This window comes from Halichondria panicea, chromosome 1 (genome assembly GCF_963675165.1).
Source record: "Halichondria panicea chromosome 1, odHalPani1.1, whole genome shotgun sequence".
Classification (NCBI taxonomy): Eukaryota; Metazoa; Porifera; class Demospongiae; order Suberitida; family Halichondriidae; genus Halichondria; species Halichondria panicea.
The window spans coordinates 15,233,249-15,260,749 of NC_087377.1; the positions used below are offsets into that span (position 1 = coordinate 15,233,249).

The window sequence follows — 27,501 nt, forward strand, 5'->3', positions numbered from 1 at the left end:
ATAATATACACAACTATCCCATGAAGAGATATCACACCTTTGGAGGATCAATAACCCTGACGATGACATCAGTGCGGTCGTAGCGACAGCCACCCCAGAGCTCGAAGTAGAAATCATTAAGCAAGGGCCACTTCTTTTCTTCATTTGGAGTCACTTTTTGGTAGCGAATTATTCGTTTGTCCAAAACCTTAACCAATCGTTTCGGCAAGAATCTCTTAATATTGAAGTAGAGTTCCTCGATAGCTAACACCTGGTCAACCTAGCGAGAGAAGACATGTATATACAAATGGTTAAGTGAGTGTGTGTGTGTGGGGTGGGTGGAGTGAGTGTGTGTGGAGGGGGTGGGAGTGAGTGTGATATAGCATGCAAATGGATAGCATAACGGCTGCAAATAAGAAGTGATATCAATTAGACATTATAATTCTACCATAATTATGGAGCCATGCAGTGGATATTTTTTGTTGACAGCTAAACTACGTGTGCATGTATATAATTATTATATCAGCTAACTTGAAGGGCGAGGTTTTGCAATTGAGCTTCTCCTCTGATTTTCTCAGTATCGTTAACGGCCAAACTTGTCTATAAGAGAGTGTATATAGCGATTAAATATTATTACAGCTGATGGATAAACAATCGTGTTCATTGAAAGTGACATAAATTCAGGAAATGAAGTTGAGAATTGGTTTTGGGTCAATGTATTGCATGCCATGCACAATTGAAAGTTCATTTTCTACGTACAAGGGCCCGGTTAATTAAGTGAGCAGCTATTATTAGATTAGCAGCTCAGTGGCGGATCCAGGAAAAACGAAAGGGGGGTTCCAAACTATGAGCGCGCAGTGCGAGTAAGGAAATGCACGAAATTTTTTGGGGGATTATGCCCACTTCCGGTCACTCGTGACTAGGGAAAATCCCATACTCAGCCAGGGGAAGTCCCCCGACTTGTGTAGAGCTAGCTAGCTAGCTGCCACGAACAGTCAACTAGCTAGCCTATAGGCAAACCTGAACACTCCTTTGGCAGTTGATGCATCAAAACAACAGGTACAATCATTGAATCAAATTACAATGGCTATAAAAACTAATAAATGGCTAGCTGGTAGTTGTAGTATTAAAGCCACAATAGCTAGACTGAAAGGGGGGATCCGTGGCACCCTGGGATCTCCCCCTGGATCCACCACTGCAGCTTAAACAAACTCCAAGCTGAATTCAATGTATTATTATGTATATTAATAACAAAGTACCAGCATGTTGACGAGAATGACAGGCATGAATACAATGAACAGGAACCAGATGATATAGGATAAGGGAGGGTACTGAATCTGCTGTTTCCCATCGCTGTCTCCAGATGGGTCCAATCGAAAGATGGAGTTGAAGCCCACGTCTCCAGTTGACATTGTCATAGTTTTCAGTAGCGATATGGCAGGATCAGCAAATGGTGAACGCTGCATGTATACCGTATAATATAGCGGATTATTTACGTATATTCTACAGCAATAATTATAGGTTCAACGTTACTATCTTGAGCTGTATTACGAATATTTAAAATATAAATTGGGCTGTTAATACGAAAAATAATGTGCACCAACGAAAATTATATATACCCGCTACGGTGTTAAGTAATGCGTAAGATAGATAGATATGGTAGTTTTTAACGAAAAATGCACTTACCATAATATTCAAATCAAAAAAGATCAAATAGAATGTTAATTTACAATTTTGTTGCTACGCATTCTTCTGGTTGATAAAGCAACCGCATGTTGCGCATGCGCAGATTCAACTTGCATTTTGGTTGCCAAGCAATAAATGCATTATCCTATGGATACTGATGATTATCACTCGTCCGTGCCTAGTAACTGTCACTCGTGCCTTGCAGGCACTCGTGCAGTTACTGGCACAGACTCGTGATAATCTTCAGTATCCATAGGATAATATCATATTATTATTGCTTTTTAATAAGTGCTGACATCAGCGTTTTACATTCAAATTGCACAGGAAGCGACTCATCACCGACTGTGCAGATATTTTTCCATATTGCAAGATGTTTTTACTCACCGTTCTAATGGTTTTCTCTTTTGCATTAACATTCTATTTGATCTTTTTTGATTTGAATATTATGGTAAGTGCATTTTTAATTGTCTCGTTAAAAACTACCGTGCATGTGTATCTATTTGTCTTACGTATTACCAAGAGTTCATTAGGAAGAGTACGCAACTCCAATAGACTGTACAATAGGCTGTACACAAAAAGCATTCCTCCAGACCTACGTCACAGATACTGGCTGTTGTAACCGCAATTAGTAACTACGTTATTCATTGCATTTCTTACTGGCAGTTAACATTAATAGAATAATTATTATACGGAGGGAAAGACATCTTACAATCTTCACTCTTTGGGTTGGGCACAATCAGTGCAAAAGTTGTCAGGAGTACCAGAAACGAGACGAAAACGAAGAGGTTTGTTATGTAGAGCACGAAACCATACTTCTTCCACTTGTGATGAACGAGAGAACCCACGACAGGATGATTGAGCAAATTCATTCGGTTGTAGTTCACCTGCAGAATGAGTATTATCTAAAAATACCCCACGTGCATGGGGTCATAGCAACTGCATGGGTGGGGTTTACAGTAAAATTCGAAGGAGCTTCACCCTCGTCCTCGGAGGTTTTCCTGTCATAAATTCTGATGTATGGACAATAAAATTATGTAGGTGAGCCACCAATACCAAATTTCATATATTATTGTAACAAAAATTTTGTATTTGCATTTTAAATTGGGGTAAATACAACGAGCCGGAAAGACACGTGAACAATTACTTAGTTAGATATTCATATATTATTGTAACAAAAATTTTGTATTTGTAATCATACAGCGAATCGGAGAGACACGTGAACAATTTCTTATAATTATAGTTTGCATCGGCACAAATATGCAGACAGACCCACCATTATTTGTAAAGGATGGTTTGCCTTGGTAAATATATTGGGCCCCCAGCGATGAGTAGCGGGCTGGTCTGCTGTGATCTCAGCAAAACTGGTACCATATGTTTTCTTCTTTGAACCGTCACTTTTCTGCTCCTTCACTTTTTGATTTTCCGCTGTACCCTGACAGTTAGCACTTTCCTGCTTCCCAGTGTCTCCACTGCATGCACTTTTCTGCTCTTTTTCATTTTCCGCTGTACCCTGACGGTTAGCACTTTCCTGCTTCCCAGTGTCTCCACTGCATGCAAAAATTACAATGACTTCCATAGAATTTGTTATATAGTTTGTGAATGCACATGCACACGCCTCATAGCTAGAGCTATATACAATCAGTATGTATAATAATTATTTTAATGGAGAAAGTTCAATTTATTATGTATATACCCATTGTAATCTTCGATAAATTCGTAGTTGAACAGCATTTCATAGTCTTTGCCATCACGAATTTTGTTCTTTTCAACCGTGCAACGATTCAGTACAATCTCAGCAACGTCTGCGTGTGCACGTGCGCGCGCGCGTGTGTGCATGTGTGTGTGTGTATGCATGTATGTGTGGGGGGGAGGGGTCAAGTGAATCATAACGTAAAGTTGTGTCTTGGTTGTCTGAACACCTTAATATAATAATTATATTCAGCTTCATCAGCCTTAATGACACATTAAGTAATTCTGGTACAAATTACATACATATAGCAGCGAAATAACACATTGGCCTATTAGGCCATGCAAAGTCAATTTGTAGTTTCTCAAGTCCTTGCACTTGAAATTCGCCAGCTTTCCAAATATCACGTGACCTCAAATAAAAGGATGAATTTGAATAGTCATGAATATAATTATGGTACAAAAATTAAATTTGCACTCTGCTTATTGAGGAAGTTATAGGGATATGTTTTCAATCATTATCTCAATCTGCTTGCTATTGATAAACTATAAATTGACTTTGTGTGGCTTTATAACAAAAAAATGTGGATTAAGTCAATTTCAGCAGTGAAATAACACACCTATAGGCACGCTTAACTTAATTTTCAACATTGATTGGACTGACAATCAATTTATGATAGTCAATAATTTGATTTACTGTCATGTGAATGTCATATATAGGTGAGATACCAACAGCGAACCCTCCAATGAGGAAGGTGAAGTACAAACACATCAAGGAAATACTAATGTTGATGAGGATTTGGTTCTGTTTATCAGCGAGTAGCTTCCATATTGTTGGTGTGTTCTGAGCTACTGCGCATGTGCATCTCAATGAATATCCTTAAACTATTTTCACTGTGACTATAATTAATTTTTATTGTTCAAAAAATTTTTCCGTAGCCACACCCACCAATAATTTGAGTAGGCTGCAAAATCAGCAAACGATGTCCAGAACTATTACAAGTGTATACTATAATTATAATACATCAGTGGAAACAACAAGGTATAATTGTACGTAGCAAGCTATACTGTTAGGCTAAGCTGCAGCATTTAGCTGTTTTTGATAATCAGTAATGCTTTCAACCACATGGACACTTGCTATGAATTTGCACGAATCTTTTATCCGGATAATTAAGATTTCGGATCATCGGGGTTCGGATAATCGAGGCTAAACCGTATCTTATATATAATACCTGGCATTTTTGCAATCAACTCTCGGAAAGCTGTTGTTTCCTTCTCATGTCGTTTGTACGTGCCTCGCAAGGCGAGAGGCCATTGGTCAGTCTCAATGACAGCCTTGGCAAGCTTCCTGCACAAATAACGTAAATTAAAAGTGTTTAGTCTACACAGTTGGTACATAATACAACATATGGTTCTCAACTTATATATACATGAATATAATTATACGTCCATGCATGTATATAACACGTCTTCAAAAACAGTATAGACATAATTATTACATCAACTCACTCGTATCCACCTCCGATAATGGCGGCAAAGGCTTGGTAACTGATTTCAGCTCCCTGTTCCAGTAGATACAATGCTAGCTCAACTTGGCCGTAGTAAGCAGCCTTATGGAAAGGAGTTTTCTGAATTAGAAGAGAGATTGTGAATTGTAACTCAAGAGTGTACGAATTAATGGAAGATCTCGATCGGGCTCAAATTATTGTATACATAAAATTAAGCATGGGAGCCTAGGTGCATGCAGACATAATCAATACATCAGGATCGCCATAAGTATTATTGATTTAATATTGCATATAATTATTTATGCCTACCGTATAGCAGGTAATTTTCGTGAGCTAAAAAATTCTGATTTTCGTGAGTAAAAATTTCGTTTAGCTTCATTGCCTGCACTGCATTCATATGTTCCAGTAAGCCACGCCTACGTTAAAATTTCGTGGAAGTCAGCTTGCTCACAAAAATAAAGAATTATTTACCTCACGAAAATTACCCGCTAATATACGGTATATACATGCATTTAGATTGAACTTACAGAAGTATTTCCGTTTTTTGGATTTACACTAGCTCCATGTTTAATAAGCAGCTTTGCAATGTCCACTGATCCATGGATAGCTACTAGATGAAGTGGTGTAAAGTCAGAGACATCTCTATAATGAGACAGAACATATCAAAATAATATACCGTATATAGCGGGTAATTTTCGTGGGGCAAAATATTCGTGGTTTTCGTGGTTGGAGGTCTGACCACAAATATTTTACCCACGAATGAAGCGACCTTGCCTACCTTTACCTGTGCAGTGCAAGCAGCAACCACGAAAAAACATTACCCACAAAATGTCTCAATATTACTGAATCACAAATATTTTGTACCCCGAAAATTATCCGCTATACATGTCCGTGATTGTGTATAGTAATTATATATACATGTACCTATGCAAATGTACACAAGCATGCATAATTATACATCAACAAGCGGTTCACTGCAATCATAATAATTATATACACAAATGTACATGCATGCATAAATAAATTTATGTACCTTTGATTTAGAAAATCAGGTGGATGCTTCTCAGTAGGTGGATGCTTCTTAGCAATGTCCAAAACGAAACAAACTATATCTAGATCTCCACTCTCAACGGCATCATGAAGAACTGTTTGCTTAGAAGCACCCTTTTTATAGATGCATTGTGGATTTCCATTAATTTGTCCTTCCAAATCACTATGTAAATTTTTGAGGAGAAAATATTACATGGTACATACATGTACGTATTATACACATTATCTATATAATTTTATATACCCTACAAAGTTACAGTATAGACTGCATAATTATATATACATGCATGCATGCATTTTAAGATGTTGGGGAATGGCCTCTATATAACTAGTGTTCAAGCTGGCGCTGTGCTAATGCCTCTCACCATGATTTGCTTTCGCTCAAAAGTATAGAAGAGGAATTAAGTATAGAAGAGGAAGTATAGAAGAGGAAAAAGTGTATAAAATAATCTGTCTAAAACTGACTTGCATCTATTCAATTGTATAATTATGGTATCATTGTTGTGTTTTGTGGCTGCTTATACCAGGACCTCAAGGATCTAGGAAGCAACAAAGAAGAAAATTTTGTTTTCAATTAATTATAAGCGGAAGTGCATAATTTTACCATAAAGTTAGCTTATCTATATAAAGTCACTGAGAAGAAAAGACTTATTACATGCATCTATTGTTGTATTATGTAATACCAGGACCTCAAGAAAGAAGAAAATTGATTCTTCCAGGATCTGTACTTCAGTGTATAATTATAATATCTAAGAAGAAAAGACTTGTGTACATGCATATTGTTATCTATATTGTTATATAGTAGTGTTTTGTGGCTTACCAGGCCCTCAAGAAAAATATGATTCTGCCAGGAGGATCTGGATCTGGATCTTGGATATCACACATGGGGAATGAGCGCGCATGCGCATTACATCCACAGCAATAATTAAAGGGTGCCGTGTCCAAAGATATCAATTTCACAAATGGCTACTGCTAGCTATAGCTGTTTTAACAGGTATTTTCTGAGTCTTGTAGCTAACAAAAAGCTAGCGCTTTAGTGCAAGGCTAACTCATACGTTGAATAGAAAGTTTGTGCGGACAGATGATGCTATGAAAGATTCTGAAAAGACTGCAACAGCCTTCAATGTGAGTCAAACTAGCCATAACTCGAGAAAAAAGCTTTAGTTTGCTAATCCACGAATCAAAATCCATTGAGAGAACGTGGCTAGAAGCCTATAGAAGCTGTTAGTTTTTGTCGCATTGCAACCGTTGAGCAGTTACAGCTGGAACACACACACACACACACACACACACACAGTCAGCTTTACCGTATCCCTCGTGCGGCTACGCCTCGAGGCATAATTATACCGTACTCTACCGAAATTACTCACCCATGCACCCTCACTTTTTAGTGACAGTTCCTGCATGTGCCTCGAAAATACGCCCACCAGGAAGTGATCGATGCATTTTGTCAGTGAGCAGTTGTCAAGAAAAGTTTGAGCACGCAGTTTCTTGTGCATGTAAGCTGGTTAGTCTGAATAATAGCTATATAGATTACCATATATATATATATATATCGGGTAAGTTTCGTGGGGAAAATATTTGTTATTTTCATGGGTAAGCTGACCTCCACGAAATTTTAACGTAGGCGTGACTTACCGGAACGTAAGAATGCAGTGCAGGCAACAAGACTAAATGAAGTTTTTACTCACGAAAACCACCGTTTTCGAGTTGAACGAATTTCTTACCCCACGAAAATTACCCACTATACGATATAGCTATATTTCCAATAATCATTCCAATTTGCAAGTACGTATAAGAGACAAAGGACAATCTTCTCTGAATCTCTGTTGAAGACTCTGACAGTGGAACAAAGAATCTTTATTCTATAGCTACTTTACCATGCATTATCGTTTGTTGTATATTGTTCATTGTATTCCAAGAACTGGCAAGCCTCAGATGCATGCGAGACAGAAAAGACTCAGATGGGCAAGAGCAATTTCTTCCACCATAGAAACACATACCGTACATATGGCATGAAATTTTTGAGGGGCCTAATATCACTGTTTTCGAGGGTTAGCTATCCTCAGTGCATGGGCGTAATTTTGAGGCAAACTTGCACTTGGGTGGGCTTAATTTCGAGACAAAACTACCGTTTTAGAAATTAAGCCCATCACACCTGAAGCTGCTTTGTAGCATGAAATTAGGGTGGGCATAGTCTTGGTAGAATACGGTATAGTAATTATTATGTCTTATACTAATTATAGAGAATGTAGGGTCAGTAAAAACTAACGCAAGGGTGTTGGATTGAGCAGCAATGTGTGCAGGAGTGTCGATGCATTCTTCATCTGACTTCACTTTAACCGCTTGATCATCATCGTCTTCATTCTCTGTGTAAAGTATGACATGCAATCTTAGTCGTATAATTATGGCAATATACAAGGCAAGAATAAAAATTATGGATGACTGACTACAACCGTGAGAACAGCAATACTCAATTATCCCATAGGTGCATGCCAACCTCCAAAGACCGTAATAATAAGTATATATGAATAATTTAAGCATAGAAAGTATAGTATCTAGAATTATAGAGGAATCTAATTAACTGAGAAGAAAAGACTTGTGTACATGCATGCATCTATAAATTATTGTGTATAATTATTTATTGCTTTTTAATAAGTGCTGACATCAGCGTTTTACATTCAAATTGCACAGGAAGCGACTCATCACCGACTGTGCAGATATTTTTCCATATTGCACACCCGGAAGTATTATTGCACACTTGTTATTGCACACTAGGAAGTGATTCTTATTTGGAATAAAACGTTTTCAGCAGTGAGAGAACAAGAAAAACATAGTTTACACACTTATAATTATGCATTGCAATGTTTATCAGTCTCTTTTCTTGTTTTCTGATGCTCTGTATCACTTCTGTGCTATTTTTGCAGTGAAGCTGAGGGTCAGGAGGTTGTCAGTGTTCATATTTAACGCATCAAACAGGCATCAGTGTTGGAAGTGGGTGCTTTGAGCGGAGTATTGCACATGTAGAAGTGTACTGCACCACCATATAAGCCTGTTCAGGCTTGTATAAAGTCGTTTTGGCTTCAAAAACGGTTGTCACACTTTTCTTCAGTTATAGCGGTGCATGTTTCCTCTTCTGATACACTGGAGCATGATAGAAAGCAAGCACATGCTGTTTATCCTTCAGAACTATCCATTTTCAAAACGGGTTGCTGGTTGTCAACGTTTTTCTTGTCTTTTTTCTTGTCTGTTCTCTACAAAATCTTTAAGTAGCCTTCTGCAAGCTCTCTTGGTGTTCTAGAGTCTTATTTCTTTGTCTTTCTAGCTGTTTTCTTTCTCTTAAACTTGTCTTCAACTGGGAGAAATCAATTTTGTTGCTACGCATTCTTCTGGTTGATAAAGCAACCGCATGTTGCGCATGCGCAGATTCAACTTGCATTTTGGTTGCCAAGCAATAAATGCATTATCCCATGGATACTGATGATTATCACTCGTCCGTGCCTAGTAACTGTCACTCGTGCCTTGCAGGCACTCGTGCAGTTACTGGCACAGACTCGTGATAATCTTCAGTATCCATAGGATAATATCATATTATATCCCGTTGCTATGTTGTTGCCAAGTGCAATATGAAGCATATTGCACTGCTGAAAAGTCATATTGCACTGACCACAAAACGCCCCTCTGGCATTTAAATTAAAATTAAATTAATACGCATGAGAAATAACAAGTATCAAAGTATGTCCAGCCGCCATGCAGGAATGAATGTTCAGCACTGCTGGAGTTTCTTCTTGCAACCATGCAGGTTTTAGAATTGTCCAAGATTCATTTTGTGGAAGATTCTGTGTTCCTAGATCGACTTAGTCCTCGACATCGTGATGCATGTCAATTCTGCTTCACCGTAGCACTAGAAGTGGCTCTTTTTACTGGGGGCATGAGCTGTTTTGCAGCAGTGTAGAAGCGAGCTTTCTTGGCTTGGTTATGAGGCCGAGCGTAGCCACTGAGTAGTGGGGTGGAGCAGTAAGTGGGGCGGGGCTGTTTTGCAGCACCAGAAGTGGGGTGGGGCTCTTTTGCAGATTTCAGCGTTGGAACTCCAACAATTTTGTGTCAAGCCATTCGTCGGTCATGCCAATCTTATACGCTGCAGATACTGGCGTCTAGAAGAGAGAAGAGATGGAGCTGTGTCTAGAGTTGTCTCTGTCTTTTTTTGTGCAGTTTATATTGTGTTACTAGGACAGTGTTATGTTGCTATGCCCTCGGGATATAAACTAGTTATAACACGTGCACTCGGGCTGCATGGCATATATTGCACTCAGCCCTCGGGGCTGGCGCCCTCGTGCTTCAGTGCAATATATTCCATACATCCCTTGTGCCTGTGTTATAACTATAACATAATTATGGCATCATTGTTACAGTATAGTGTAACCGGCCCTCAAGAAAAATAAGTAAATTTAGTGCAAGGCTAATTATAAGTTGAATAGAAACTTTGTGCGAACAGATGATATGCTACAAAAGATTCTGAAGAGACTGCAACAGCCTTAATTTACTGTAAGTAAAATTGGAGAACAAAGCTTTAGTTTGCAAATCGACGAATAAAAATCCAAGAGAACGTAACTAGAAGCCTATAATGAAGCTGTTAGTTTTCCGTTGCATTACACACAGATTGACAGACACACGTACCGGCCCATGCACAGTACCGTATCCCTCGTGCAGCTACACCTCGAGGCATAATTATAGGAATAGTCCTATTCGTTTAACCCTTTCCTTGCCATTCGTGAAATCTGGAACAGGAGCGTCTTTAGGTCGATCAATTAGTGTGGATCCGGCCTCACCACGCCTCCAAGTCATTCTATTAGTCTAGATCCGGCTAGCAATTCTAGCTGGGACTCCCAGTTCTAGCTCCTTTTGTTTAGCGTGTCAGAGACTGGGAGAAGATGATTGGCACTCCCTGGCTCCTTTGGATGTACAGCTGTCCAGATCCCTAGAACATACCCTCCATTCTGACGAGTTATCAGTGCATAGGGTGCTTACTAGATTCTTGCCAGCCAGTACAGTTCAAGCTACACACAGCACCGCTCAACTATTCTCTACCCCATTATCTAGCTAAATCTGGTCCAACTAGACAGCAGACACAGCTAGTTAATTCAGTAAAGCCAGGGGTAGCCCTACTTCTACGGTTGTTCAGTACCCACGGTAACAATTCCTCTGGGCTGGGCTAACTAGTTGAGCCACGCCTCCCAATTCTCAAGGCTAGGTACATGTCTCTGTCTAGCTGCTTCTTCAGCTTCTTGCTCAGTTTTGTGGCTTAGAGAAAGGCCAGCTACTCAGGGGGAAGAGTCCAGATGAAAGTCTGGCAGCCAGGTGACGTCCAAACGGTCAGTTATTCTTTCCACCAACTTTTTAATCTAGTCTAGTCCTGCTTGCACTGCTACTACTACTGCTGCCTACTGCTGCTACTCTTCCTAGCTAGTCAAAGGTTTCTTTTTTTTTTTTTTTTTTTTTTTTATAACTACATATGCACAAAGAGACATCAAAGCTTACATCAAAGGACACAGATTTTTAGCCTACTTGACTGATAAGGCGGTTACCTAGACTACAGTTTGTTTGTCAGGGAGGAGCTCACATACAACTTCATCTAATTCATCATAACGATTCCTTACCCATTGTTGTAATTTCTACAACAGATTGCCAAGGAAAGAGATAATTACAACAGAATTTACAACAGAGTGGGTTAGGGCCTCTCATATACAACTGAATTCTTTATCACAATTTTATTAATCATTGAAATAATACCCCTTTCCTCCCCTCTCCAAGGCCAATTTAGACCAGGAGAGTACCATCTAACAAAAATCAGTCACACAGCACATTAGCTAGCACATGTGTGTCCGATAACAGAGTGTCCTTTGCATATTCTTATGCGACAGTGGGGACATGCCATTGCAGTGTGTTGCTGCTCTCTGCTAGGGATCTTCTCCCGAACACACACTTGACAGCGCCCACGAGACACTCCGACACTATTTGCACTCACACGTGCGCCCTGTGATGGGGGGAAAACGATATTTAGACTGGCCAGACCTGAGGCACTGCTACGAGTACGTGGCACACCCAATAGACTATGAATTAGTTCCAATCGAAACCCTTTCAAAGGCATGGCCTTTGAACCCACCCTGACACAGTTGTGCCTGTATAGAATGTATGCATTATTCACACTAACGTCAAGGAATTGAAAGAAAATCCTGAACCAATACCGCCGACACTTTCTATCGTACCCATAGGTTTTCCTCATACGCCCTGTATTGTCAACTCCTCCCATGTACATGTTATATGCAGGGAGACAGGGGGGGACACTCTGAGAGCGTAGGGTACCGTCTTTGTGCATTCGCATTACAGTGTGGGGCATATGGTCAGGGAACACATTTGTTGCAAAGGACACAACTCTACGGTCGTTAAACATAGAGTAAGAAATATCACCAACAGTCATGGACGTATAGTCACCTTTGTCGAGTACCACATCCTTAAGACTTGCTGGGAAACCAGCAGCATTCTTCAAAATTGTGCCGACAGTAAACACATTTTGCTTAGCCAACTCTTCTATCAATGGACCGGACGTGTAAAAGTTGTCCATGTACACAACATGCTGATGACCATAAAAAGGAGTGAGTAAACGATGGACTACATTTTTCACAAGCCCTTTCACAGCTATCTTTTTCCCAGAGGAATCGGTGAGCTTACCACTGTATACATCAAACACACAGAGATACCCACAGCATGAACATGAGCAGCACCATACCTTGAACCCCAGTTTAACAGGCTTCTTGGGCATATGAATTTTCCCGCTTTTACGACCCTTGTACTTTATCATCATCTCATCAACGGAAAGCTCCTGACTGGGATTATACCTCATGAAGTAGTTGGCTTTAAGAGTCTCTAAAACAGTTTTTAGCTTGCTAGTTACCTTACGTGCATCAGTGATGGACGTATTGTCCTCACAGTGCAGATACCGCCATAAACTTTGGAACCTTTTGAGCGACATTACATTGCTCACACATTGTACACCTAAAAGGGGATCCTTGGACCAGTAGTCCGTAATTTCAGGGAGCCTATGAATGCCCATCTCTAGTACAATCCCCAAAAACACCCACAATTCGGCACTGTTTGTAGCTGACCAACCCTTAGCACCACACTGCCTAGCGTACAGGTTGGTCTGTTCGGCTATGTACTCACACAAACTATCGGGCCAAAGTAACTTAACAAAATCTAGGCATGGAGTTACAGACGGATCAAGTTGATCGACAGGACCGACCACACCGCCAAAGACGGGGTATCTTCCTGTGGACTTAGCTTTTTGGAGTCCATTGTCCCTCGCCAGCTTCCTCCGTTTGGGAGTCGGAGCCATGCCATCGACCATTTCGTCATCATCCTCCACTGCAGCATCTGCACGGAAACAAAGCATGAATATCATTAGAGTACCACAAGAGTGCTCGCCAGTGCAGGTGGGGGACAGGCTATGAATGTCATTATGTGGGCGTACCACACGCTAGTGGTGCTATGAATATCATTAACTACTGGGGGGGGTTAGGGCGCATAGGTACAGTACAGCAGAGGAAAAGGCTCGTCCACATCAAAGGCTCGTGGGAGGAGCCCAACAAACCACAACAACCATGAATGTCATTAGTGGGCGTACCACACGCTAGTGGTGCTATGAATATCATTAACTACTGGGGGGGGGGGGGGGGGTTAGGGCGCATAGGTACAGTACAGCAGAGGAAAAGGCTCGTCCCCATCAAAGGCTCGTGGGAGGATCCCAACAAACCACAACAACCATGAATGTCATTACGTGGGCGTACCGCACGCTAGTGGTGCTATGAATATCATTAACTACTGGGGGGGGGGGGGGTTAGGGCACATAGGTACAGTACAGCAGAGGAAAAGGCTCGTCCCCATCAAAGGCTCGTGGGAGGATCCCAACAAACCACAACAACCATGAATGTCATTATGTGGGCGTACCGCACGCTAGTGGTGCTATGAATATCATTAACTACTGGGGGGGGGGTTTAGGGCACATAGGTACAGTACAGCAGAGGAAAAGGCTCGTCCACATCAAAGGCTCGTGGGAGGAGCCCAACAAACCACAACAACCATGAATGTCATTACGTGGGCGTACCGCACGCTAGTGGTGCTATGAATATCATTAACTACTGGGGGGGGGGGTTAGGGCACATAGGTACAGTACAGCAGAGGAAAAGGCTCGTCCCCATCAAAGGCTCGTGGGAGGAGCCCAACAAACCACAACAACCATGAATGTCATTATGTGGGCGTACCGCACGCTAGTGGTGCTATGAATATCATTAACTACTGGGGGGGGGGGGGGGTTAGGGCACATAGGTACAGTACAGCAGAGGAAAAGGCTCGTCCACATCAAAGGCTCGTGGGAGGAGCCCAACAAACCACAACAACCATGAATGTCATTACGTGGGTGTACCACACGCTAGTGGTGCTATGAATATCATTAACAACTGGGGGGTGGGGTTAGGGCACATAGGTACAGTACAGCAGAGGAAAAGGCTCGTCCCCATCAAAGGCTCGTGGGAGGAGCCCAACAAACCACAACAACCATGAATGTCATTATGTGGGCGTACCACACGCTAGTGGTGCTATGAATATCATTAACTACTGGGGGGGGGTTAGGGCACATAGGTACAGTACAGCAGAGGAAAAGGCTCGTCCCCATCAAAGGCTCGTGGGAGGAGCCCAACAAACCACAACAACCATGAATGTCATTACGTGGGCGTACCACACGCTAGTGGTGCTATGAATATCATTAACTACTGAGGGGGAGGGGGTTAGGGCACATAGGTACAGTACAGCAGAGGAAAAGGCTCGTCCCCATCAAAGGCTCGTGGGAGGAGCCCAACAAACCACAACAACCATGAATGTCATTACGTGGGTGTACCACACGCTAGTGGTGCTATGAATATCATTAACTACTGGGGGGGGGGGGGGTTAGGGCACATAGGTACAGTACAGCAGAGGAAAAGGCTCGTGGGAGGAGCCCAACAAACCACAACAACCATGAATGTCATTACGTGGGCGTACCGCACGAGTGTGGTGCTATGAATATAATTAACTACTGGGGGGGGGGTTAGGGCACACAGGTACAGTACAGCAGAGGAAAAGGCTCGTGGAAAAGGCTCGTCCACATCAAAGGCTCGTGGGAGGAGCCCAACAAACCACAACAACCATGAATGTCATTACGTGGGCGTACCACACGCTAGTGGTGCTATGAATATCATTAACTACTGGGGGGGGGGGGGGTTAGGGCACATAGGTACAGTACAGCAGAGGAAAAGGCTCGTCCACATCAAAGGCTCGTGGGAGGAGCCCAACAAACCACAACAACCATGAATGTCATTATGTGGGCGTACCGCACGCTAGTGGTGCTATGAATATAATTAACTACTGGGGGGGGTTAGGGCACATAGGTACAGTACAGCAGAGGAAAAGGCTCGTCCACATCAAAGGCTCGTGGGAGGAGCCCAACAAACCACAACAACCATGAATATCAATATGTGGGCGTAATGCACGCGTGTGGTGCTATGAATATCATTAACAACTGGGGGTTAGGGTACAGTACAGTACTGCAGTCAAGGCGACGCCAAAAAGAGGCTCACACAATGTAGGAGGAGCCACAAAAGGCATGCACATGACGCCTCCGCCAAAAAGAGGCCACATATCGTTAGGGCATCACAATGCTGCCTCCCCAACCACTATTTAATGGTGCAATGACACAAACCTGAATCACTCTCCAGATCTGTCTCAAAATCGTCATCACTGGGCTCGTCATGGTCATAACAGACTTCCTGGTCCTCCTCAAGCTCTCTGACAGTGTGCTCAAGCTCGCTGACAGTGTCAAGGAGTCCAATCAGCTCCATTTGGATTCAAAAGTTTTGAAAAATAATTACAACAGAATTTACAACAGAGTGGGTTAGGGCCTCTCATATACAACTGAATTCTTTATCACAATTTTATTAATCATTGAAATAATACCCCTTTCCTCCCCTCTCCAAGGCCAATTTAGACCAGGAGAGTACCATCTAACAAAAATCAGTCACACAGCACATTAGCTAGCACATGTGTGTCCGATAACAGAGTGTCCTTTGCATATTCTTATGCGACAGTGGGGACATGCCATTGCAGTGTGTTGCTGCTCTCTGCTAGGGATCTTCTCCCGAACACACACTTGACAGCGCCCACGAGACACTCCGACACTATTTGCACTCACACGTGCGCCCTGTGATGGGGGGAAAACGATATTTAGACTGGCCAGACCTGAGGCACTGCTACGAGTACGTGGCACACCCAATAGACTATGAATTAGTTCCAATCGAAACCCTTTCAAAGGCATGGCCTTTGAACCCACCCTGACACAGTTGTGCCTGTATAGAATGTATGCATTATTCACACTAACGTCAAGGAATTGAAAGAAAATCCTGAACCAATACCGCCGACACTTTCTATCGTACCCATAGGTTTTCCTCATACGCCCTGTATTGTCAACTCCTCCCATGTACATGTTATATGCAGGGAGACAGGGGGGGACACTCTGAGAGCGTAGGGTACCGTCTTTGTGCATTCGCATTACAGTGTGGGGCATATGGTCAGGGAACACATTTGTTGCAAAGGACACAACTCTACGGTCGTTAAACATAGAGTAAGAAATATCACCAACAGTCATGGACGTATAGTCACCTTTGTCGAGTACCACATCCTTAAGACTTGCTGGGAAACCAGCAGCATTCTTCAAAATTGTGCCGACAGTAAACACATTTTGCTTAGCCAACTCTTCTATCAATGGACCGGACGTGTAAAAGTTGTCCATGTACACAACATGCTGATGACCATAAAAAGGAGTGAGTAAACGATGGACTACATTTTTCACAAGCCCTTTCACAGCTATCTTTTTCCCAGAGGAATCGGTGAGCTTACCACTGTATACATCAAACACACAGAGATACCCACAGCATGAACATGAGCAGCACCATACCTTGAACCCCAGTTTAACAGGCTTCTTGGGCATATGAATTTTCCCGCTTTTACGACCCTTGTACTTTATCATCATCTCATCAACGGAAAGCTCCTGACTGGGATTATACCTCATGAAGTAGTTGGCTTTAAGAGTCTCTAAAACAGTTTTTAGCTTGCTAGTTACCTTACGTGCATCAGTGATGGACGTATTGTCCTCACAGTGCAGATACCGCCATAAACTTTGGAACCTTTTGAGCGACATTACATTGCTCACACATTGTACACCTAAAAGGGGATCCTTGGACCAGTAGTCCGTAATTTCAGGGAGCCTATGAATGCCCATCTCTAGTACAATCCCCAAAAACACCCACAATTCGGCACTGTTTGTAGCTGACCAACCCTTAGCACCACACTGCCTAGCGTACAGGTTGGTCTGTTCGGCTATGTACTCACACAAACTATCGGGCCAAAGTAACTTAACAAAATCTAGGCATGGAGTTACAGACGGATCAAGTTGATCGACAGGACCGACCACACCGCCAAAGACGGGGTATCTTCCTGTGGACTTAGCTTTTTGGAGTCCATTGTCCCTCGCCAGCTTCCTCCGTTTGGGAGTCGGAGCCATGCCATCGACCATTTCGTCATCATCCTCCACTGCAGCATCTGCACGGAAACAAAGCATGAATATCATTAGAGTACCACAAGAGTGCTCGCCAGTGCAGGTGGGGGACAGGCTATGAATGTCATTATGTGGGCGTACCACACGCTAGTGGTGCTATGAATATCATTAACTACTGGGGGGGGTTAGGGCGCATAGGTACAGTACAGCAGAGGAAAAGGCTCGTCCACATCAAAGGCTCGTGGGAGGAGCCCAACAAACCACAACAACCATGAATGTCATTAGTGGGCGTACCACACGCTAGTGGTGCTATGAATATCATTAACTACTGGGGGGGGGGGGGGGGTTAGGGCGCATAGGTACAGTACAGCAGAGGAAAAGGCTCGTCCCCATCAAAGGCTCGTGGGAGGATCCCAACAAACCACAACAACCATGAATGTCATTACGTGGGCGTACCGCACGCTAGTGGTGCTATGAATATCATTAACTACTGGGGGGGGGGGGGGTTAGGGCACATAGGTACAGTACAGCAGAGGAAAAGGCTCGTCCCCATCAAAGGCTCGTGGGAGGATCCCAACAAACCACAACAACCATGAATGTCATTATGTGGGCGTACCGCACGCTAGTGGTGCTATGAATATCATTAACTACTGGGGGGGGGGTTTAGGGCACATAGGTACAGTACAGCAGAGGAAAAGGCTCGTCCACATCAAAGGCTCGTGGGAGGAGCCCAACAAACCACAACAACCATGAATGTCATTACGTGGGCGTACCGCACGCTAGTGGTGCTATGAATATCATTAACTACTGGGGGGGGGGGTTAGGGCACATAGGTACAGTACAGCAGAGGAAAAGGCTCGTCCCCATCAAAGGCTCGTGGGAGGAGCCCAACAAACCACAACAACCATGAATGTCATTATGTGGGCGTACCGCACGCTAGTGGTGCTATGAATATCATTAACTACTGGGGGGGGGGGGGGGTTAGGGCACATAGGTACAGTACAGCAGAGGAAAAGGCTCGTCCACATCAAAGGCTCGTGGGAGGAGCCCAACAAACCACAACAACCATGAATGTCATTACGTGGGTGTACCACACGCTAGTGGTGCTATGAATATCATTAACAACTGGGGGGTGGGGTTAGGGCACATAGGTACAGTACAGCAGAGGAAAAGGCTCGTCCCCATCAAAGGCTCGTGGGAGGAGCCCAACAAACCACAACAACCATGAATGTCATTATGTGGGCGTACCACACGCTAGTGGTGCTATGAATATCATTAACTACTGGGGGGGGGGTTAGGGCACATAGGTACAGTACAGCAGAGGAAAAGGCTCGTCCCCATCAAAGGCTCGTGGGAGGAGCCCAACAAACCACAACAACCATGAATGTCATTACGTGGGCGTACCACACGCTAGTGGTGCTATGAATATCATTAACTACTGAGGGGGAGGGGGTTAGGGCACATAGGTACAGTACAGCAGAGGAAAAGGCTCGTCCCCATCAAAGGCTCGTGGGAGGAGCCCAACAAACCACAACAACCATGAATGTCATTACGTGGGTGTACCACACGCTAGTGGTGCTATGAATATCATTAACTACTGGGGGGGGGGGGGGTTAGGGCACATAGGTACAGTACAGCAGAGGAAAAGGCTCGTGGGAGGAGCCCAACAAACCACAACAACCATGAATGTCATTACGTGGGCGTACCGCACGAGTGTGGTGCTATGAATATAATTAACTACTGGGGGGGGGGTTAGGGCACACAGGTACAGTACAGCAGAGGAAAAGGCTCGTGGAAAAGGCTCGTCCACATCAAAGGCTCGTGGGAGGAGCCCAACAAACCACAACAACCATGAATGTCATTACGTGGGCGTACCACACGCTAGTGGTGCTATGAATATCATTAACTACTGGGGGGGGGGGGGGTTAGGGCACATAGGTACAGTACAGCAGAGGAAAAGGCTCGTCCACATCAAAGGCTCGTGGGAGGAGCCCAACAAACCACAACAACCATGAATGTCATTATGTGGGCGTACCGCACGCTAGTGGTGCTATGAATATAATTAACTACTGGGGGGGGTTAGGGCACATAGGTACAGTACAGCAGAGGAAAAGGCTCGTCCACATCAAAGGCTCGTGGGAGGAGCCCAACAAACCACAACAACCATGAATATCAATATGTGGGCGTAATGCACGCGTGTGGTGCTATGAATATCATTAACAACTGGGGGTTAGGGTACAGTACAGTACTGCAGTCAAGGCGACGCCAAAAAGAGGCTCACACAATGTAGGAGGAGCCACAAAAGGCATGCACATGACGCCTCCGCCAAAAAGAGGCCACATATCGTTAGGGCATCACAATGCTGCCTCCCCAACCACTATTTAATGGTGCAATGACACAAACCTGAATCACTCTCCAGATCTGTCTCAAAATCGTCATCACTGGGCTCGTCATGGTCATAACAGACTTCCTGGTCCTCCTCAAGCTCTCTGACAGTGTGCTCAAGCTCGCTGACAGTGTCAAGGAGTCCAATCAGCTCCATTTGGATTCAAAAGTTTTGAAAAATAACCCTTTCCTTGCCATTCGTGAAATCTGGAACAGGAGCGTCTTTAGGTCGATCAATTAGTGTGGATCCGGCCTCACCACGCCTCCAAGTCATTCTATTAGTCTAGATCCGGCTAGCAATTCTAGCTGGGACTCCCAGTTCTAGCTCCTTTTGTTTAGCGTGTCAGAGACTGGGAGAAGATGATTGGCACTCCCTGGCTCCTTTGGATGTACAGCTGTCCAGATCCCTAGAACATACCCTCCATTCTGACGAGTTATCAGTGCATAGGGTGCTTACTAGATTCTTGCCAGCCAGTACAGTTCAAGCTACACACAGCACCGCTCAACTATTCTCTACCCCATTATCTAGCTAAATCTGGTCCAACTAGACAGCAGACACAGCTAGTTAATTCAGTAAAGCCAGGGGTAGCCCTACTTCTACGGTTGTTCAGTACCCACGGTAACAATTCCTCTGGGCTGGGCTAACTAGTTGAGCCACGCCTCCCAATTCTCAAGGCTAGGTACATGTCTCTGTCTAGCTGCTTCTTCAGCTTCTTGCTCAGTTTTGTGGCTTAGAGAAAGGCCAGCTACTCAGGGGGAAGAGTCCAGATGAAAGTCTGGCAGCCAGGTGACGTCCAAACGGTCAGTTATTCTTTCCACCAACTTTTTAATCTAGTCTAGTCCTGCTTGCACTGCTACTACTACTGCTGCCTACTGCTGCTACTCTTCCTAGCTAGTCAAAGGTTTCTTTTTTTTTTTTTTTTTTTTTTTTATAACTACATATGCACAAAGAGACATCAAAGCTTACATCAAAGGACACAGATTTTTAGCCTACTTGACTGATAAGGCGGTTACCTAGACTACAGTTTGTTTGTCAGGGAGGAGCTCACATACAACTTCATCTAATTCATCATAACGATTCCTTACCCATTGTTGTAATTTCTACAACAGATTGCCAAGGAAAGAGATAATTACAACAGAATTTACAACAGAGTGGGTTAGGGCCTCTCATATACAACTGAATTCTTTATCACAATTTTATTAATCATTGAAATAATACCCCTTTCCTCCCCTCTCCAAGGCCAATTTAGACCAGGAGAGTACCATCTAACAAAAATCAGTCACACAGCACATTAGCTAGCACATGTGTGTCCGATAACAGAGTGTCCTTTGCATATTCTTATGCGACAGTGGGGACATGCCATTGCAGTGTGTTGCTGCTCTCTGCTAGGGATCTTCTCCCGAACACACACTTGACAGCGCCCACGAGACACTCCGACACTATTTGCACTCACACGTGCGCCCTGTGATGGGGGGAAAACGATATTTAGACTGGCCAGACCTGAGGCACTGCTACGAGTACGTGGCACACCCAATAGACTATGAATTAGTTCCAATCGAAACCCTTTCAAAGGCATGGCCTTTGAACCCACCCTGACACAGTTGTGCCTGTATAGAATGTATGCATTATTCACACTAACGTCAAGGAATTGAAAGAAAATCCTGAACCAATACCGCCGACACTTTCTATCGTACCCATAGGTTTTCCTCATACGCCCTGTATTGTCAACTCCTCCCATGTACATGTTATATGCAGGGAGACAGGGGGGGACACTCTGAGAGCGTAGGGTACCGTCTTTGTGCATTCGCATTACAGTGTGGGGCATATGGTCAGGGAACACATTTGTTGCAAAGGACACAACTCTACGGTCGTTAAACATAGAGTAAGAAATATCACCAACAGTCATGGACGTATAGTCACCTTTGTCGAGTACCACATCCTTAAGACTTGCTGGGAAACCAGCAGCATTCTTCAAAATTGTGCCGACAGTAAACACATTTTGCTTAGCCAACTCTTCTATCAATGGACCGGACGTGTAAAAGTTGTCCATGTACACAACATGCTGATGACCATAAAAAGGAGTGAGTAAACGATGGACTACATTTTTCACAAGCCCTTTCACAGCTATCTTTTTCCCAGAGGAATCGGTGAGCTTACCACTGTATACATCAAACACACAGAGATACCCACAGCATGAACATGAGCAGCACCATACCTTGAACCCCAGTTTAACAGGCTTCTTGGGCATATGAATTTTCCCGCTTTTACGACCCTTGTACTTTATCATCATCTCATCAACGGAAAGCTCCTGACTGGGATTATACCTCATGAAGTAGTTGGCTTTAAGAGTCTCTAAAACAGTTTTTAGCTTGCTAGTTACCTTACGTGCATCAGTGATGGACGTATTGTCCTCACAGTGCAGATACCGCCATAAACTTTGGAACCTTTTGAGCGACATTACATTGCTCACACATTGTACACCTAAAAGGGGATCCTTGGACCAGTAGTCCGTAATTTCAGGGAGCCTATGAATGCCCATCTCTAGTACAATCCCCAAAAACACCCACAATTCGGCACTGTTTGTAGCTGACCAACCCTTAGCACCACACTGCCTAGCGTACAGGTTGGTCTGTTCGGCTATGTACTCACACAAACTATCGGGCCAAAGTAACTTAACAAAATCTAGGCATGGAGTTACAGACGGATCAAGTTGATCGACAGGACCGACCACACCGCCAAAGACGGGGTATCTTCCTGTGGACTTAGCTTTTTGGAGTCCATTGTCCCTCGCCAGCTTCCTCCGTTTGGGAGTCGGAGCCATGCCATCGACCATTTCGTCATCATCCTCCACTGCAGCATCTGCACGGAAACAAAGCATGAATATCATTAGAGTACCACAAGAGTGCTCGCCAGTGCAGGTGGGGGACAGGCTATGAATGTCATTATGTGGGCGTACCACACGCTAGTGGTGCTATGAATATCATTAACTACTGGGGGGGGTTAGGGCGCATAGGTACAGTACAGCAGAGGAAAAGGCTCGTCCACATCAAAGGCTCGTGGGAGGAGCCCAACAAACCACAACAACCATGAATGTCATTAGTGGGCGTACCACACGCTAGTGGTGCTATGAATATCATTAACTACTGGGGGGGGGGGGGGGGTTAGGGCGCATAGGTACAGTACAGCAGAGGAAAAGGCTCGTCCCCATCAAAGGCTCGTGGGAGGATCCCAACAAACCACAACAACCATGAATGTCATTACGTGGGCGTACCGCACGCTAGTGGTGCTATGAATATCATTAACTACTGGGGGGGGGGGGGGTTAGGGCACATAGGTACAGTACAGCAGAGGAAAAGGCTCGTCCCCATCAAAGGCTCGTGGGAGGATCCCAACAAACCACAACAACCATGAATGTCATTATGTGGGCGTACCGCACGCTAGTGGTGCTATGAATATCATTAACTACTGGGGGGGGGGTTTAGGGCACATAGGTACAGTACAGCAGAGGAAAAGGCTCGTCCACATCAAAGGCTCGTGGGAGGAGCCCAACAAACCACAACAACCATGAATGTCATTACGTGGGCGTACCGCACGCTAGTGGTGCTATGAATATCATTAACTACTGGGGGGGGGGGTTAGGGCACATAGGTACAGTACAGCAGAGGAAAAGGCTCGTCCCCATCAAAGGCTCGTGGGAGGAGCCCAACAAACCACAACAACCATGAATGTCATTATGTGGGCGTACCGCACGCTAGTGGTGCTATGAATATCATTAACTACTGGGGGGGGGGGGGGGTTAGGGCACATAGGTACAGTACAGCAGAGGAAAAGGCTCGTCCACATCAAAGGCTCGTGGGAGGAGCCCAACAAACCACAACAACCATGAATGTCATTACGTGGGTGTACCACACGCTAGTGGTGCTATGAATATCATTAACAACTGGGGGGTGGGGTTAGGGCACATAGGTACAGTACAGCAGAGGAAAAGGCTCGTCCCCATCAAAGGCTCGTGGGAGGAGCCCAACAAACCACAACAACCATGAATGTCATTATGTGGGCGTACCACACGCTAGTGGTGCTATGAATATCATTAACTACTGGGGGGGGGGTTAGGGCACATAGGTACAGTACAGCAGAGGAAAAGGCTCGTCCCCATCAAAGGCTCGTGGGAGGAGCCCAACAAACCACAACAACCATGAATGTCATTACGTGGGCGTACCACACGCTAGTGGTGCTATGAATATCATTAACTACTGAGGGGGAGGGGGTTAGGGCACATAGGTACAGTACAGCAGAGGAAAAGGCTCGTCCCCATCAAAGGCTCGTGGGAGGAGCCCAACAAACCACAACAACCATGAATGTCATTACGTGGGTGTACCACACGCTAGTGGTGCTATGAATATCATTAACTACTGGGGGGGGGGGGGGTTAGGGCACATAGGTACAGTACAGCAGAGGAAAAGGCTCGTGGGAGGAGCCCAACAAACCACAACAACCATGAATGTCATTACGTGGGCGTACCGCACGAGTGTGGTGCTATGAATATAATTAACTACTGGGGGGGGGGTTAGGGCACACAGGTACAGTACAGCAGAGGAAAAGGCTCGTGGAAAAGGCTCGTCCACATCAAAGGCTCGTGGGAGGAGCCCAACAAACCACAACAACCATGAATGTCATTACGTGGGCGTACCACACGCTAGTGGTGCTATGAATATCATTAACTACTGGGGGGGGGGGGGGTTAGGGCACATAGGTACAGTACAGCAGAGGAAAAGGCTCGTCCACATCAAAGGCTCGTGGGAGGAGCCCAACAAACCACAACAACCATGAATGTCATTATGTGGGCGTACCGCACGCTAGTGGTGCTATGAATATAATTAACTACTGGGGGGGGTTAGGGCACATAGGTACAGTACAGCAGAGGAAAAGGCTCGTCCACATCAAAGGCTCGTGGGAGGAGCCCAACAAACCACAACAACCATGAATATCAATATGTGGGCGTAATGCACGCGTGTGGTGCTATGAATATCATTAACAACTGGGGGTTAGGGTACAGTACAGTACTGCAGTCAAGGCGACGCCAAAAAGAGGCTCACACAATGTAGGAGGAGCCACAAAAGGCATGCACATGACGCCTCCGCCAAAAAGAGGCCACATATCGTTAGGGCATCACAATGCTGCCTCCCCAACCACTATTTAATGGTGCAATGACACAAACCTGAATCACTCTCCAGATCTGTCTCAAAATCGTCATCACTGGGCTCGTCATGGTCATAACAGACTTCCTGGTCCTCCTCAAGCTCTCTGACAGTGTGCTCAAGCTCGCTGACAGTGTCAAGGAGTCCAATCAGCTCCATTTGGATTCAAAAGTTTTGAAAAATAACCCTTTCCTTGCCATTCGTGAAATCTGGAACAGGAGCGTCTTTAGGTCGATCAATTAGTGTGGATCCGGCCTCACCACGCCTCCAAGTCATTCTATTAGTCTAGATCCGGCTAGCAATTCTAGCTGGGACTCCCAGTTCTAGCTCCTTTTGTTTAGCGTGTCAGAGACTGGGAGAAGATGATTGGCACTCCCTGGCTCCTTTGGATGTACAGCTGTCCAGATCCCTAGAACATACCCTCCATTCTGACGAGTTATCAGTGCATAGGGTGCTTACTAGATTCTTGCCAGCCAGTACAGTTCAAGCTACACACAGCACCGCTCAACTATTCTCTACCCCATTATCTAGCTAAATCTGGTCCAACTAGACAGCAGACACAGCTAGTTAATTCAGTAAAGCCAGGGGTAGCCCTACTTCTACGGTTGTTCAGTACCCACGGTAACAATTCCTCTGGGCTGGGCTAACTAGTTGAGCCACGCCTCCCAATTCTCAAGGCTAGGTACATGTCTCTGTCTAGCTGCTTCTTCAGCTTCTTGCTCAGTTTTGTGGCTTAGAGAAAGGCCAGCTACTCAGGGGGAAGAGTCCAGATGAAAGTCTGGCAGCCAGGTGACGTCCAAACGGTCAGTTATTCTTTCCACCAACTTTTTAATCTAGTCTAGTCCTGCTTGCACTGCTACTACTACTGCTGCCTACTGCTGCTACTCTTCCTAGCTAGTCAAAGGTTTCTTTTTTTTTTTTTTTTTTTTTTTTATAACTACATATGCACAAAGAGACATCAAAGCTTACATCAAAGGACACAGATTTTTAGCCTACTTGACTGATAAGGCGGTTACCTAGACTACAGTTTGTTTGTCAGGGAGGAGCTCACATACAACTTCATCTAATTCATCATAACGATTCCTTACCCATTGTTGTAATTTCTACAACAGATTGCCAAGGAAAGAGTTAAGAGCCTGGAATTTTGATTGCTATTTGAACGCCCACTAACTACTTCCTGTATAGCTTCCGCAGTAAAATTGTGCTGAGCTGGCACACCCTTTTACATTGAAGTCATTGTAAAATCAATGTGTTTTTGCAGCCTCTGCATTCTGCAATGCATGCGCTATTATTCTAAATAAAGGAAGTTTGTGAAATATTGAAGTAAGAGCTACACAATGGTTTTTGTCCCAGAGAGTGTTTGTCAACTGTCAGTGAGCTAGCTGGTCTTGAAGATACCTACTATACACACAGTAAGTGCAGTAGTAGTAGATCTAAGAGGTAGTCTAATGCTCAAGGATGATGGAACATCTTATATACATAGTAGGCATCTGCAGAATTGTGTGCATGTGGAGGAGATGTTCCACCATCTTTAAGCATTAGTTTTTACCTCTTAGATCTACTACTACTGCACTATACTGCACTTACTGTGTGTATAGTAGGTATCTTCAAGACCAGCTAGCTAGCTCACTGACAGTTGACAAACACTCTAGCTCTCTGGGACAAAAACCATTGTGTAGCTCTTACTTCAATATTTCACAAACTTCCTTTATTTAGAATAATAGCGCATGCATTGCAGAATGCAGACGCTGCAAAAACACTAGCCTCGATTCCAGGCCGCTTTCAATTGAGAAAGACGGCCTGGTATACACTGTCTGCGCATGCGTCAGTTGCCCCAAGATTCTTGGGGATCGAGATATCTTAGTAAATTAGTCAGTATATTGTATATTTTACAATGATGTCATTGCACAAATCACAGCAGTTTTAACACAGCTACTTACAACATTTACGACCTAGACTAGTGACTAGTTTGTTGTGATGGCTTCTACTTCTGTTCTGCTCTTGCTCAAGCTCTCTCCAGTGTTGAAAAGTCAGATTTTGTCTTCTTTTGTACTGTGGTAGAGTGGTAGGCGTTTTTCTGTCAGTACCGACCGGTTCTGGCAAATCTACTTGCTTCCAGACACTTGTTTGATGCCATCTCAGTAAGATCAGTGCTCCTCGTAGTATGAGCCTAGAGTTGTGATGGTGATTTCTCTCTCTTGACACTAAATAGTTTAATCAACCACGTGGGTGACCATAGTACAAAAGGTTAATTGATAAAATTTAATTACAAAGAGTTTTACTAACAAATTTACTATTGAATCCACCCACGTGCAAACAGTGTTTACCAGGCCCTCTGGTGAGAGGGGCTGGGATCGAGGCTACAAA

At 44.1% G+C, this 27,501-nt stretch overlaps 2 protein-coding genes across 4 annotated transcripts in view; both read right to left on the bottom strand.

Annotated features, from left to right (window-relative positions):
* Positions 1-1,282: 1,282 nt before the first annotated feature.
* Positions 1,283-27,501, bottom strand: part of LOC135352113 (transient receptor potential cation channel subfamily A member 1 homolog) — a 29,248-nt gene continuing 3,029 nt past the window's right edge. For both annotated transcript variants that reach the window (XM_064551285.1, XM_064551284.1), the window contains exons 3-11: positions 8,182-8,278; positions 5,893-6,072; positions 5,387-5,501; positions 4,861-4,979; positions 4,584-4,699; positions 3,359-3,467; positions 2,939-3,212; positions 2,375-2,549; positions 1,283-1,439 (exon numbers count right to left, since the gene is read on the bottom strand). In XM_064551285.1, the coding sequence (XP_064407355.1) occupies positions 1,423-1,439; positions 2,375-2,549; positions 2,939-3,212; positions 3,359-3,467; positions 4,584-4,699; positions 4,861-4,979; positions 5,387-5,501; positions 5,893-6,072; positions 8,182-8,278 (1,202 nt within the window). In that variant the 3' untranslated portion in view covers positions 1,283-1,422. The remainder of the gene's footprint in view (positions 1,440-2,374; positions 2,550-2,938; positions 3,213-3,358; positions 3,468-4,583; positions 4,700-4,860; positions 4,980-5,386; positions 5,502-5,892; positions 6,073-8,181; positions 8,279-27,501) is intronic.
* Positions 11,384-25,739, bottom strand: LOC135352105 (piggyBac transposable element-derived protein 4-like). Of its 2 annotated transcripts, XR_010399586.1 has the most exons (4): positions 25,155-25,739; positions 19,954-22,795; positions 15,700-17,594; positions 11,384-13,340 (listed from the first exon to the last, which is right to left on the bottom strand). XR_010399586.1 is itself a non-coding variant. In XM_064551274.1 (3 exons), exons 2-3 carry the CDS (start codon positions 15,836-15,838, stop codon positions 11,773-11,775), a joined length of 1,707 nt encoding a protein of 568 aa, XP_064407344.1. In that variant the 5' UTR covers positions 15,839-17,594; positions 19,954-20,555; the 3' UTR covers positions 11,384-11,772. The 2 variants fall into 2 exon arrangements, 1 of the variants encoding a protein (XP_064407344.1); XM_064551274.1 differs by lacking the exon at positions 25,155-25,739 and having other exon boundaries at positions 19,954-20,555.

What these genes read in the sequence shown, in the direction of transcription:
- LOC135352105 (XM_064551274.1), bottom strand. Translation starts at nt 15,838, where the DNA reads ATGGAGCTGATTGGACTCCTTGACACTGTCAGCGAGCTTGAGCACACT. An exon ending in AGATCTGGAGAGTGATTCAG is followed by an intron (nt 13,341 to 15,699) that starts GTTTGTGTCATT and finishes GTTTCCGTGCAG; the next exon opens with ATGCTGCAGTGGAGGATGAT.